Source organism: Heteronotia binoei, unplaced genomic scaffold (genome assembly GCF_032191835.1).
Source record: "Heteronotia binoei isolate CCM8104 ecotype False Entrance Well unplaced genomic scaffold, APGP_CSIRO_Hbin_v1 ptg000122l, whole genome shotgun sequence".
NCBI classification, from domain to species: domain Eukaryota; kingdom Metazoa; phylum Chordata; class Lepidosauria; order Squamata; family Gekkonidae; genus Heteronotia; species Heteronotia binoei.
In genome coordinates this window covers 673,266-687,518 of record NW_026799994.1, presented here as the reverse complement: position 1 = coordinate 687,518, position 14,253 = coordinate 673,266, and the positions used below count along the sequence as shown (strand labels likewise).

The following is a 14,253-nucleotide window of genomic DNA, read 5'->3' as shown; positions in this document are numbered from 1 at the left end:
TTACATAATGATTATGTATTATAAAACAAAATATAAAAATGACTACAGCATACATCATGTTAAGAGTTTGTCAGTGATGTTGCACCATTCATCAGTACGCATCTCTGTGAATTACAGTGTTTCCAGTCTAATTGTCCAATTATCTTAGCTGTCTTTAAAAGATTGGTAGGAGGTTATGGTTTCCTTTTTAACCAAGATTTGAATCTCTCACAATCCTTCTCCCCTGGCTCTATAGTAGGTAAGCATAGCACCTTGCTTACTGCTGCAATAAAAGGAGGAGGAAGGCAGAGAAGAAACACAACTTCTTTGGTTCCCAATATATTGGTACATTACATATTCCTCAAGTTTCAACCTGGCAGACCTAGATTTATGTTACAGCAGCTCTTTTTTATAAGAAACAGAGTCTTTAGCTTTAACTGTATCCATACATTGGCCATAGAGCTTTGTATTGATAATAAGGATAATCAAATGAATTGTATTCTAATTTTTGTCTCAAAAATAATTAGCGTTTCCAGGTCTGTGTTGGAAAATACCTGGAGACTTTGGAGATGGATCTGGGAGAGGGTGGGACCTCAGCATGGTACAGTGCCACAGAGTCCACCCTTCAAAACAGCCATTTTCTCCAAGGGAGCTGATTTCTGCCAGCTGGAGATCAGTTGTAAAAGTGGGAGATCTCCAGGCCCCACCTGGAGGCTGGCAACCCTAAAACTAATTGCAATTAACTGATCAGGAATTAGAACAATAGTTACTTGAGAGACATGTTGGATCACAGTGCTTTCCATTTTTCTACTGGCCAAAATTCGGGGCTGAGCCAAATATGCCGTTCCCCTAAAAGAGTAAAAGTCATCTTAAGGGACTTAACTCCTCACCTTCCACATGGAAAAGGAGATGGTTGCTGGTTTCAAATTCTGAGAAAACCATAGACCACATTTAAAACATACATTCCTGAGAAGAAGTTCACTCTGTACTGGGTTGATTGTTTTCAGGATATAAAATCTTCAAAACTGAGATGTATAATGGGAAAAATGTATTCATTTTTAACAATTGCAGTATAATTAGGTAATGCTGTAATGTGTTTCCTGTTATTGAGTCTGACAGCTTTGCCCTAAAATGCCTTTACAAATTTTTTCAACAAACAAAAAAGGGGAGGAGGAGCTTCTAGAGTTTGAAAGAAGCAAATTTGTTCTGTTTCAATGATTAACAGTACAGACCTAAGCAGAACTGTACCCTTTTAAGCCTGTTATCTTCAGCGAACTTAGAAGGGTATAACTCTGCTTCAGATGGCACTGTTAATTTAGGCCCCTGTGTTGACTTGAAAGAGCATGCATGCATATATGCACACACACTGTGTTAAAATTGCAAACTCTGGGTTGGGAAGTTCTAGAAATTTGGGTGTGGAGCCTGAGATTTGGGGAGGAGAAGGACCTCAGCAGGGAATAGAGTCCACCCTCCAAAGCAGCCATTTTCCCCCAAGGGACCTGATCTCTGTAGCCCAGGGTTGCCAGCTCTGAGCTGAGATATGCCTGGAAGATTTTGAGGGTGGAGCCTGGGGAAGGAAGGGACATTAGCAGTGTATGATGTTATAGAAGCCACTTTCCAATGCAGCCATTTTCTCCAGGGGAACGGATCTCTGCTGTTGAAGATCAGTTGTAATAGCAGGATCTCCAGTCCCCACCTGGAGTTGGCAACCCTACTGAAATCTGGAGATCAGTTGTAATACTAGAAAATTTCTAGGTCCCATCTGGAGTTTGGCAACTCTTTTATATGTAAGAACCCAGCTGCTGTGAAAGTCATTATCATATATTTTAGGCAGGAATAAATTTATTCATTTGGTAGCTTTAAACTACACTGTAGGACAAATGTTTATAAGAGTATGTTTAAATTAAGTATGTTTACAAATACTTTTCTTTATTTGTTTCCTGCTTGTTATATCTGCTATTCAGGAACTTCAGGTAAGATAATGCTATTTGAACTCACATGTGCTAGTGGATGTAATGCTTTGTTGTATTCTGTGATATATTCTGTCTCTTTCAGTGTGCGCATATATGTGTATGAAGGATTTGCTGCCTGATACTATGATATAGAAGTGTTTTAATATTCCAGAAAGCTGATAAGTAGTTCAGTTGTTACTTCTGCTATAATGCCTGAAGTGCAATTCATGGATTTGGTACATGGTAAGATCCATGAATTCCAGAAGTAATTTTTTGCTTAATATGAACATGAGTAACATCCCTATGCTGCATTCCACCAATTATAAGAAAAAGCTGTAAAGGGATCATTTGTGCATCTGCTTTCCCCACCTTTTTGTCATTTATAAACATAGTTTAGGTTCTGTGCAAGTTTCTTAAAAGTACTGAGAACATGGAATTATATAGAATTCATATTCTGAGTGCTTAGTGTTCACATGTTGAACAAGCATCCTCATGACGTATCTCATAACTTCTGGGATCTTTAAATCTCTGTAGAATTGCTTAGCTGATCCTGTCCGGCTACATGCCAGTGCCAAATACTTTAGAAGAGTGTGCACAAACACTGCAAAAGGAATAGCTAGTATTTTACCAGATCCTCTGCCATTATTTGGCAAATAGCATTGGAAGAGGTTGGGAGAGGCAAAGCCTTACCACAGTGAAGTGCATATATAAATTGTTATTGGAGTTGTTTCCCGCTCTCAGTTGTAGCTAGTGCTGAAACAAATATTTACAATTGCATAAAATACACGAAATTCCAAATTGCAAAATCAAATGGAACTTCTTCAGATCCTGTAAAAAAATGTTTCCTCCTGGTCTCATAAAAAACTGGAAGTTCACTTGTACAAATAACTGCATCAGTGTGATCTGCAGGCCCAAGACTGTGCCTTCACTTTTGTAAAGAGGAAAAATCCCCAAATTTCAGGTTTTCCAGGTTTCCAAAGAGGTGCTACACTGTGGTGTGAGCTTGTTGCCGTGATGTCGCTCTGCTCATATTAGAGAAATTATTTGCACAGGTGTGATCATAGAACTTGTTGTCAAGTCTTTATATTGGGACCTAAGTTTCTCCTCTCAAGCACAGCTGGAAGAAGTGGGTTTCATGAGAAAAGACCAAATTACCTCATAGTTTGATTTATTTAGCTCATTTTAAAAACTCTCTAAACTCTGTCACCACATTACAGTTCCTTTGTGTGCATTTGTTTCTGCTCTAGCTACAATTATCTTTAAAAACTGTAAAGATAGCTCTGCAGCCATTCATGCTTTGTTGCTAGAATCAAGCATGTCTACCTGCATGTGAATGACCAAAATCTGAACTACCGTATATATAATATTTAAATAGGGCATGGTTGTTTTTTAAAAAATATATAGTTTGAAAGATGGTCTTTTAAAAAAAATAAAATATGCTTAAGAAAAGATAATTTCAAATGTACAAAGTGAAGGCTGAATTACAATGAAAAACTCTGCTGATTGTGACATTGGTGTTGTGCATGCCAAACTGAAAATGCATCCAGATCTGCCTTAGTCCTGCTCTTAAGTATTGTGTTCATGTATGTAGTACAGAAAATCTAAAATATTGCCCTTTTGGTTTTTTGTTGTTGTGAACCTAAAATGGCTAAAAAGAGCAATTAGAAGAATTTGACTTATGTCAGTTTAAATAAATCCCCATAAATTCAGGTGGAAATACACCAGAAATGCTGCCTAGTGGATGATGTTTGTTACTTGGGGTTGCCAGCTCTGAGTTGGGAAATACTTGGAGATTTCAAGGGTGGAGCCTGAGGAAGGTGGGGTTTAGGGAGGGGAGAGCAGGGTGTAATGCTATAGAGCCTACCTTCCAAAGTGGCCATTTTCTCCAGGTGAACTGATCTCTGTCACCTGGAGGTCAGTTGTAATAGCAGGAGATCTCCAGCTGCCACCTGGAGATTGGCAGCCCTATATAATAGGAATCTGACAGTCATTAAAAGATTTCTGCAGGGTAGGCCACCTGGAATTGAACAGAATGTTGTCCTGTCTACTACATTGCAGACTTAGCCTTGGGATACAGGAGAGTTTGGGTCATTCATTGACCGCAGTGTCATAAGCCCCCCTTAAAACTGCATAGAGTCGGATTCATTAAAAATACTAATTTAATTATACTTTTATAGAAAGAGAATTTTCCTGCTTAAAGATATAAAACCCCAATATTTTGAGATGTTGTTCAATAAAACTTACAGCAGAAAAAAAAAGTACTTATATGGTAGCAGAGAAAACAATTAGTGCTGTGATTGCAGGGTGAAAGCATGGACAATTTCAACTGGGGAGTACGCAGGCGTTCTCTTGATAGTCTGGACAAGTGTGATATGCAACTTCTGGAAGAAAGCCAGCTTTCAGGAAGTACGCCCAGCCTAAACAAAATAAACCACGAAGACTCTGATGAGTCATCGGAGGAGGAGGACCTAACAACAAGCCAAATCCTGGAGCAATCAGAGCTAGTAAGTAGTTAAATTATAGGCTGCTAGTAGCTATATTATATTTTAAAAAGTGGTTCCTAGTGCCCTGCGTTTGAAATGAGTTTGAATGCATGCAATAGGAAGGGGTGGATCTTGCGTAGGTAAGTATTTGCTTATTGCCTGCTGTTTTATTTTCATTTGCAAATGTAGAAGAGATTTAGAAGCACGTTCTGTGCACAGGAAATGTCAGATCTGATAAGCCGTGCTTTATTCAGCGCATTTTTATAAGTCATACTGGATTAAAGATCCCATCTGAACTCTGCACATTTTATAATGTAGCATTTGCAAAACAAAGCTTCTGTTTCTGGTAAAATGGCACAGAAGACTGGAATGATAGAATATTTAAGTAGTTTTTCTTTTTAAAGATCTGTGCAAAAAAATTAAGGGATTAGTAATAAAACGACAGGCTTAAATTTAACAGTAATCACCAATGGAAATATGTAACTTTCAGTATTATTGTAGAGGCTCCTCATGATAAAATGACTTCACATGTTGGGCATCATCAAAGCAAAGTCCTCCTATAGAAGCATCATGGAAGATGAATGGGAGCTGTTGTGCAGTTCCCATTCATTTCAGTTGTCTTGGCATAGGAGAACCTTCAAGTGGATTGTGTTCTTAGTAATGTTCCTCTTTTAACAGATCATGACACTTTCCCCGTCTGAAGACACAAACCACATTGACCCCCTTTCTACACCTGGTGAAGCAGCTTCAGCGACGGCACCTTCTTTCAGCTCAAGAACTTCTAGTTTTAATACTTCTTTGCCTGAAATGAATAATCTTCAAGTGTCTGAAGGTTCAAAGGTGAATTAACATTATTATAAGAATGCTCTTTGTGGGGGATGAAGTGGACTGGGGATACGTTTTTTTCTTATGTTAGAAACCATCATTTTAGGATTTTAGATTGAAATTTTACACTCTAATACAGCACATCCAGCCATAATTAGTTCCAAACTAAATCTATGTATTTCCAAGTTAACAGTCCTTGTGAAATGCCAGCACCACACTTCTACCAACATTAATGGGGCTGTATAAAGATTGCCCTGTGGGTGTAAGCATGAATTCCATTTTTCTTCTCAAATGTGGGAGCTTCATTGTGCAGCTGCTTACACTGAATTCAGCTCTTGCCTGTTTGGTCTACTTTAGGAATATAAAATGTTGATTATACTGAGTTCTTTTTTAAAAAAAATGGAAAAGCTGTTGTGTATGAAAATGAAGTTTGGCTGGGACACAGTTATCAAAGGTTGGTAAAGTTTTATAGTAATATCATAAATTTATTCTGAAGTTGTTTCTCTTCTCTCTAGAAATGCTTCCATTTCCAAAATCTAAACAGAACTTTATAATGCAAACCAGAGTCAGACGGAACCATTTTCCTGAAACTGCTGCATATGGACATGTTGGTAGCTGTGCCAGTGCTCTGTGGTTGGTAGCTCTGTGCCAGTGTTTCATTTTGTAAATCCATCACACTGGCACAATTCAGGATCAGAGAGATAAATGCTGGAAAGATAATATTATTAACTGGACAAGTTTACATAGCAGTAGTAGCAACAATAACAATTGATATTTCTGATATAGCTAAGCTACCTGACATAAAACCAAGTTTGGTTTTATTTTCTTTTAAAAGAATGCACAAGGAATGGTATCAAGAACTTGTCACTCCGTAATTGATGACAGATCTTCACTCTAGATGCTGCACTGGGACCGGCCAACAACATTTGCATTGCAATCCTAAACAGAGTTCACCCTCCTAGAGCCCGTTGAAATTAATGTATTTAGAAGGGTGTAACTGTGTTTAGGATTGCAATACCAGCCAGTACCCAGAGGGCTGTGTAGTGAACTCCATACATCTGAAAGCAGTCCTCTCTGTCACCTGTAATGTTATGCCTGAGACAGATGGAAACTTAGAAGTGGTCTGCAGTACAGACCAAGGTTGGGGATAGAATGCTCAGGTATTCTCTGGTACATGTGTTTAAAATGCAGAATTAATTGCCAGACAATGTTGTGATGGCTACAGGTATAGACTGCTTTAAAAGGGGATGAGATAGATTCATGGAAGATAGGTCTGTCAGGAACTACTAGCTATGGTGACTTAGGGGAAACCTCCATGTTCAGAAGCACTAAACCTCTGAACCCCAGAGACGGGAGGCAACATCAGGGGAAGGCCTTGTCTTCTGTGCCCTCCTGTTGGCCCTTCAAGGAACTGGTTGACCACTGTGTGAGACAGTGCTAGACTAGATGCTAGACGTGATGGACCATTGATCTGATCCAGCAGGGCTCTTCTTACGTTCTTATGTTTGCTCAATATACAAAAGGTTCTGTGGCTTGTATTATAAGCACTTCCAGTTAATGGCCTTCTTTATAGGTTATGTATTGTGGTTGTTCATATTACCATTCTGTAATTTTAGATCTTTGTGAGGGAGTCATGATGACAGAGATCTAAATTAATAATTCTGCTTCTGACTCCTGCTAGAAATGTCAACAGGGTACATAGAAAGTTTGTGTTAGCTGACTCAGGTAATTTATCAAGATGGCTTGCTTTGTTTGTAGTGGCAGAAAACAGTAAGAGTCCAGTAGCATTTTAAAGACTAACAAAATTTGTGATAGGGTACCCTACCACAGTATTTTTAGTCTATAACAGGTGTGGCCAAACTTGCTTAATGTAAGAGCCACATAGAATATACATCAGATGTTTGAGAGACGCAAGACAGGAAGGCAAAATATGGGGGAAGAGAAAGGTGGAAAGAAAGCAACTTTAAATTCATTCTTCAAGTCACCAGCTGACTTGGCTTGGAGAAGTGATTTAAAGAGAGAAATGCCTTTTCCAATTTGGCCAGCGGGGTGATGGGGGCTTCGAGAGCCACGCAATGAGTGAGAGAGTCACATGTGGCTCCAGATCCACAGTTTGGCCACCCCTGGTCTTTAAGGTGCTACTGTTACTCAGGTCATTTATGTGGAATAAATGTTTGTTGTCAGTGGCAGTTGAAGATTCAATGTGGTTGTCTTCCGTAGGATATGTTTCAAAAATGTAAAAAAAAAATTAAGGGAAGCTCCTTGACTGTTGCCTTTCAGTATTGCTCAGTATACCCTTTTTTACTAATTAAAATACCATGCACCTAAAACAGCACTTAATTCAATCCCCATAGGCTGAAGGTGCCCAAGAAGAGGAAGATACATCAGTACAGGAGGATGATCTCTCTGGCTCTACCAATGAACTCCCAGCGGCTTTTGAATACAGTGACAGTTTTAGTCTAGAAATGGCAGAAACTGAAGAGAAGGGTGATAGATTGATGGATCAGTATACACTTGCCAGGTATGCCTTTGTGACATTGAGTGGAAACCTCTTTTGTGTGTGTGCAAAGTTCTGTCAAAAGTTGCAGCCAACATAGTGACCCCATAGGGGTTTTAAGCCAAGAGAATAACAGAGGTGGTTTGCCATTGCCTTTATCTGCATAGCAAACCTGTGGAACTCCTTGGTAGTCTCCCATCCAAGAATTAGGCAGGGTCAACCCTGCTTAGCTTCCAAGACCTGATGAGATCAGGCTAGACTAGACCATCCAAGTCAGGGCAGCCTATTTTATAGAACAGAAAAAATGTTGAAGTCCCACAATGCTCCTGAGTTATAAATAAGGGCAAGTCAGGTCATTTAAATCTTTGTTGTCTGCCCTTATGCATGAGGGTACATACATGAGCTTAAATGAACATGTAGCATGGTTATCTGTTCTTAGATTCATTGTTTGTTTACTTTTGTCCAGTTTTGGTGAAGGCGACAGGAATATTTCACCTCCTCCTTCCCCATTCTTTTCGGCTATCCTAGCTGCATTTCAGCCAGCAGCTTGTGATGATGCAGAAGAAGCTTGGCGTAGCCATATCAACCAGCTCATGTGTGATTCAGATGGCTCCTGTGCAGTTTACACTTTTCACGTGTTCTCTTCCTTGTTTAAGGTAAGAACATACTTGTGAGAACTACAGGTAATTCAACCTTTTTAGTGAAATTAATAAGGTCTTCTTTAGACTTTCAAGGTGTCAATCGGTCTAGACCCTGATAACATTTCCCCAACTTATCAGCTTCTATCATGGTGGGAAAATGTCCCAAAATTTACCTTTCCATAGCATAGTCTAATGTCAATCAAATCAGTTACTGAGGACAATTGTTTCAGTGATAGAGTTGGAGCCAGAGAAGCCCTAGATCTGTGAATGTTACACCCGAAAGCCAAGAAAGTGGGAAACCCTTACATTGGTCTGCAGGGTCTTTCTTTTGCACTGATAATGTGGGGGTTCTCTTCCCAGGGACACACACGGACACCCCAAGTTGCCTTTCTTATTGCTCACTCTGTACCCTTCTACCTGTACCTTTCTTTCTTTGCACCAAAGTCTAGAAAGAGCAGTTGCAACCTAGGCTGCTTCCACACTAGGGTGATTTTCCATGGCAATCTGGTTGTTGCTGAGATTCTGAGTGAAATTGCCTTTGTAGTAGAAATTCCACACAGGCCAGGTTAATCTGTTTTCACTCCACTTTTAACAGTGGCTTCCTTTTCACACCAGACATATACATTGAAGCCCCTCAGAATACTCCACTGACCACTTTATTTTTATTTTGAGGGCCATGGGTAAAGCACTGCTGAATAGAAATACCTTATTTAAAAACTTTTTAAAACCTTATTTTTAATACTTTATTTTTAAAAAAAAAAAACCTTAAAACCCTCTACCTAATTGCTGATTCCTCCAATGATCCCCTCCCATCTGTCTAAAAGGTGCTAATTGTTGTCAGGTACTGGCCAGTTTCAGTCATCAACAGATTAAAGAGTAATTGAAGAGTAATTGACTGTCTCTTTGCTGAAATCCCTCAGTTGCACTGTCTCCTGACACAAGAAACTGCTTATGCAAAGTGTCCTGCCCAGGAAATACCAAGTTTTGTACAGGTTTAAAATAAAACAGGCTTTTTGTTTGTTTGGTTTTGGTAGGAGAGAAAGGGCTGTTAGTTTGTGCACAAAACAGAAGATGATGTTGTGTGAAGAGGGAGGAAAACAGTACTAGTTAGGTGGCTGAAACCTGGGGAATCCTTGCTTTAGAAGAAACCCTTGCTTTAGAAGAAACCCTTTGAGTCCACAAATTCAGCATCCAGTGTAGTTCTTTTCATTATTCTGTTTGATAGAAAAGAGGACTTTTTAAAAAAATCAAGTGATGGCACATACATTATTTAATTTTTACCAGTTGGGTTGAATAATATTAACTGCACTCTGGGTGGTATTCACATAATCTGATAACTGTACCTTGATACCTAGCTGACAAAGTCTTTCATTGTAAAATAATAGACTAAACTTAATAAAATACTTCTGGTTATCAGGAGCCCTAGATTCAAAGCATAATTCTTCTAGTTCCTATGGGGCTTGAGCAAGCCTTTTCTTTCAAGTAATGTAAATGATTTACCATGGAAAGTTGTTTAGAAGAATCTATTTTTGACTACCATACCAGTTAGGACAGCAGGAAGGGTCTTGGTGTGCAATAGTTTCCAGCTGCTTTTTGGTATGTTGGAACTTTCTCAAGCAGCAGAGGCGCCTTTGCCAAGCAGTTCTGGCCAGAGGGAGAAACCAAACACACAGAAGCCTCTCTCATCATTTCCCATGCTGTAAACTTGGCAGTGGAACACTCATTACATTGTTTGTTAGGCCACTTGACGTTAGCTAGTAACAAAACAATGCCCAGAATGGGCAGGAATTCTCACGTTGGTCATTGCTGGTGACAAAAAAGAGCCAACGAGTGCTGCACGCAAAACACAGTTTAGCCAGAATGAAGGAAAAAAAGAGCAAAAACTCAGCCTTCTACTGGCAAGATAAAAGAGCCAAATGGCTTACAGGAACTTAATAATTTAGAGTTAAGCCATGATGGGTTTTAATATCCTTGAGCAAACATACAGATACATATCCCATGGAGTGAATCCCCCCCCCCCCCATTAATGCTATGTGCAGCAAGAATAAAAGCAGAGCTAAGAAAAATAAAATGTTCAGATGTTAATGTGATGAATATGATTTTGCTTAACAGAATATTCAGAAAAGGTTCTGCTTTCTAACTTGCGATGCTGCCAGCTACCTTGGTGACAATCTGCGAGGAATAGGCTCAAAGTTTGTGAGTTCATCACAGATGCTGACTTCATGTTCGGAATGCCCCACTCTTTTTGTAGATGCAGAAACTGTAAGTATATTTTTATGACTGTCACTTTTTTTCCAAAAGTGTTTTGCAAGGAGGGTGGTGAAGATTTAAAAGACCGGTGGAACTTTTTCTTGATAGTCTTCTGAGACTTCTGTCTTCCAAAGTTTCTGGAATGGTTTTTGTTCATTGTAGATAGGAAAGCTATCAATACATAGAGCTTTGTGTATTTTACATTTAAAAAAAACAAAATCCACTGAATTTAGCACTTTGACAATTTCAGCCTTTTGGCAATTTCAGCTTTCACTTTTAACAGAAGGTTTGTGGTCCGCTTTGTTATGAAGATAGCCCTCAAAGCATAAGTGTCTTGTTTGATGAAATCTCCAACATCCGATAAGAAGCTCAGGAGGCATTCTGGCATTCCTGGAAGGACATTCAATGCCCTGTGTTATTCCTTTGTTCCTCCCTAATCTTGGCAGAAACAGAGTTAATTAAGCTTGAGTCCAGAGGCACCTTTAAGACCAACCACATTTTATTCAAGGTAGAAGCTTATACCCCAGCTGTATCACCCACCTTCTTACCTGCCATTGAGACTTGTTCAGTTGCTGATCTGATCCTTTTAAAACTCTTCTTCATAAATTGTGACACTTGAGTTGTATCTTACCAGATGCCTTACTCAGATTTTCATTTTCTTTGCTTCATTGGTCTAGAAAGGTTTGAAACCTGATAATTTTCTGAATAAGACCAAATTTAACAGGTGGCTTGCTTTGTTCTCAGGACTGAACAGTCCTTTCTAACAACAATAAAAACTATTGGGCATAATCCAGAAAAAGTTACTGCATACCCAGTGAGACTTACTTCTGAACACATGTATAAAGATACATGTGTTCAGAAGTCCCACTGGGACTTACTGCCAGGTAAGTATGCATAGGATTACAGCCTTAGTCTTGGGAAATCCTGTTGAAACCAGTGGAACTAAAACAGCCCTTTTTAATTGTATCACTTCAGGATGGTGATAGGGGATCCCATGATGGAATGCTTTTGTTTATTACACAGTTCTTTCCACATAGAAAAGTAGACTGTAGGGCAAAATCATTGTCCTTGACCTAGTATGGAAATAATGTGAATCTATACTTGCAGCATGCACTGTTGTAATTCAGGCACAATTTGGTCATCTCATAAGGACATAAGAAGAGCCCTCTGGATCAGACCAGTGGATAACCTAGTTCAACATTCTATTCCAAAGAGAGGCCTACTAGGAAAACTTAGCCAATGTCTATCAACCAATCAAGAGACTACTTCTCACAAGATTGTGCCCATTGATTTTTGGAATTCAGGGACAAAAATGCAGGTACAACAAATAACTAAACAACTTAAAAACTAATGTTCCCTGATACATTTTTGTTTTAATGCTTTCAGCTTCTCTCTTGTGGTCTTCTTGAGAAATTAAAATTCAGTGTCCTGGAACTACAAGAGTATTTGGACACTTACAACAACAGGAAAGAAGCAACCCTATCTGTAAGCACAATTGCTTTGCTTTCTTTTGTTATGTAATCATAAATCTCAAATCTGCACAAATATACAAACAATGGGTTGCATCCAGACACAATCTGCAATTTAAACTGATTGTCCCTTCCCATTGCGGACCCTCCTTATGTCATTGCTCAAGGGGACTTTATACCCTAGAAGGAGCATTTTGTGGAGCTTGGTGTAGCTGCAGTGGGAGGGGGAAGGCAGATATGCTCCATTCTGCAATATATGGATCCAGATGATATCTATATATTTATTTAATTGGATTTTCTTAACCACACTTACCACTTATGCAGGGCTCAGGGTGGTTCACAGCAGTTTAATTTAATGCAATATAAAGCAAGTTAAAAACATAAAACCATAATATAAAACATTCACAACGTTTAAACATATTAAAACAAGATGGCAGTGCTGGAATTTAGTCATGGGCAGGAAGGGAGGGTGCCAGGCAGATGCAAAAACCCATCACTGGCCTTAACCAAAGAGCTGGCAGAACATCCTTGCCTTACATGCTTATGTATATGTGAATGAAACATGAATTTAATATGGTTAACTTTACTCACAATTCACTTATGAATCTGTTGCTTTCAGCAGTCAGAATTTAGCACACGAATATACATTTTTCATATAGTTACAAACATTCCTGAAAATAATTATTTCTTGAATCATAACAAAATCTATATCTCAAGCTAAATGTCTCAAAAGTGAAATCATAAAATATAGAGTGTTTGCTAGTTATCAAGGCACTTTGGTGATCATTGTGAATACAACTGTGTTGATAATGGATTTTTTTCCCTTCCCCTCCCACCCCCCAAAAACAGTGGCTTGCAAACTGCAAGGCAACATTTGCTGGGGGCTCAAGAGATGGTGTCATTACCTGTCAGCCAGGAGACTCAGAGGAAAAGGTAATAAGGGATTAGATATATTCTCTTTTCTTCTGTGATTAGCTACACTTCTGCATTTTAGTCTGTTTTTTCATATCATCTAGCTTCAAAGCAACCATAAGTCTGAATAAGGAGTTGCCACATTTTCTTCTTTTTATTGTAGCACATCCAATTGAGCATGTATTTTTCCCTTTTGTTTTATAAAGATCTTAGGCTACAGGCTACCCATGGTCAGGAAAAACACTATCTCCCTTTTCCTTCTCCTATCTAAAACATCCTCTTGATAAAATGCCATGAAGTTTTACAGAGGCAGGCATGTGCCCAGAAAAGTCCATGGTTGGTTGCATAACACCACTCTATAGTCCTTTTTGCCACTTCCAGTTGATCAGGTATTAATATGGGAGCACAGTGGCTACTCTGCTTCCAGTGTGACTGATGACTGTACAGCCATAATCCTGTGTATTCAGAGAGGAAAGATGAGGGACAAACTATACTTTAATCTGAATGATCCTCAGTTCCTAGATATTATTTTTAATTGAAACTGTATGGGGAGAAGTTACTAATATGATTGAGAAAGTGGTATGGAAGCTGTGGACATTGCTCTTTCTTCCCTGTGACATTTTATCAATATAAGTGTCCCTCATAAGGTTCTATTTACGCTACCAAGGGGAAAATACAGACACCTGTATCATGCTTTTATTTCTTTCCTCCATGGAACAAATGGCATCTTGGGCAGGTGATTTACAGTACAATCCCATGCAGCGTTATTTTCATCTAAGCCCATTAAGTTTAGTATATAGGATTGTCTGTTAGATTGGGAAAACTGTATGTGATGAATAGATTACATGCACACATCCCCTGCTCTGCTTCCTTGAAAAAATTAGCAGCACTTTTTAACCCGTATTTGAAGATCTGTTGCACATCTCCTGTCATAAAGTGTTTGGCCTTAAGCACACTTAGAAGGAAGTAAATCTTGTGGAATTCATTGCTAAATTTCTAGTCTGTCTGATGAGTATGGCTTTGTGGTGAAGGGAATGTACCCTGCACCCACTCAAGGGCACTTGCATCTAGTTCCTACTGAGTGCTGAGAATTCTGAGCCTTGGCACTAAGTAATTGATATTAGAACTTTTGGTTTTTCTCTGTTCTAAATCTAGTACAGACTAATGTGGTTACAATGAGATGTTTAAAGTTGAATGTATTTTCCATTTTAGTTGACCTTTGAAAAACGAAGTTGGTAATTGGGG

The 14,253-nt window shown here is 38.9% G+C and overlaps 1 protein-coding gene across 1 annotated transcript in view; it reads left to right on the top strand.

Moving 5' to 3' along the window:
* The window catches only part of LOC132590521 (protein furry homolog), a gene marked incomplete at its 5' end in the record, with an annotated part of 117,346 nt that overhangs the window by 89,340 nt on the left and 13,753 nt on the right, over positions 1-14,253 (top strand). The window contains 7 exons of the mRNA XM_060263432.1: positions 4,235-4,435; positions 5,093-5,254; positions 7,594-7,760; positions 8,203-8,392; positions 10,490-10,639; positions 12,014-12,112; positions 12,946-13,029. Coding sequence (XP_060119415.1) covers positions 4,235-4,435; positions 5,093-5,254; positions 7,594-7,760; positions 8,203-8,392; positions 10,490-10,639; positions 12,014-12,112; positions 12,946-13,029 — 1,053 coding nt within the window. The remainder of the gene's footprint in view (positions 1-4,234; positions 4,436-5,092; positions 5,255-7,593; positions 7,761-8,202; positions 8,393-10,489; positions 10,640-12,013; positions 12,113-12,945; positions 13,030-14,253) is intronic.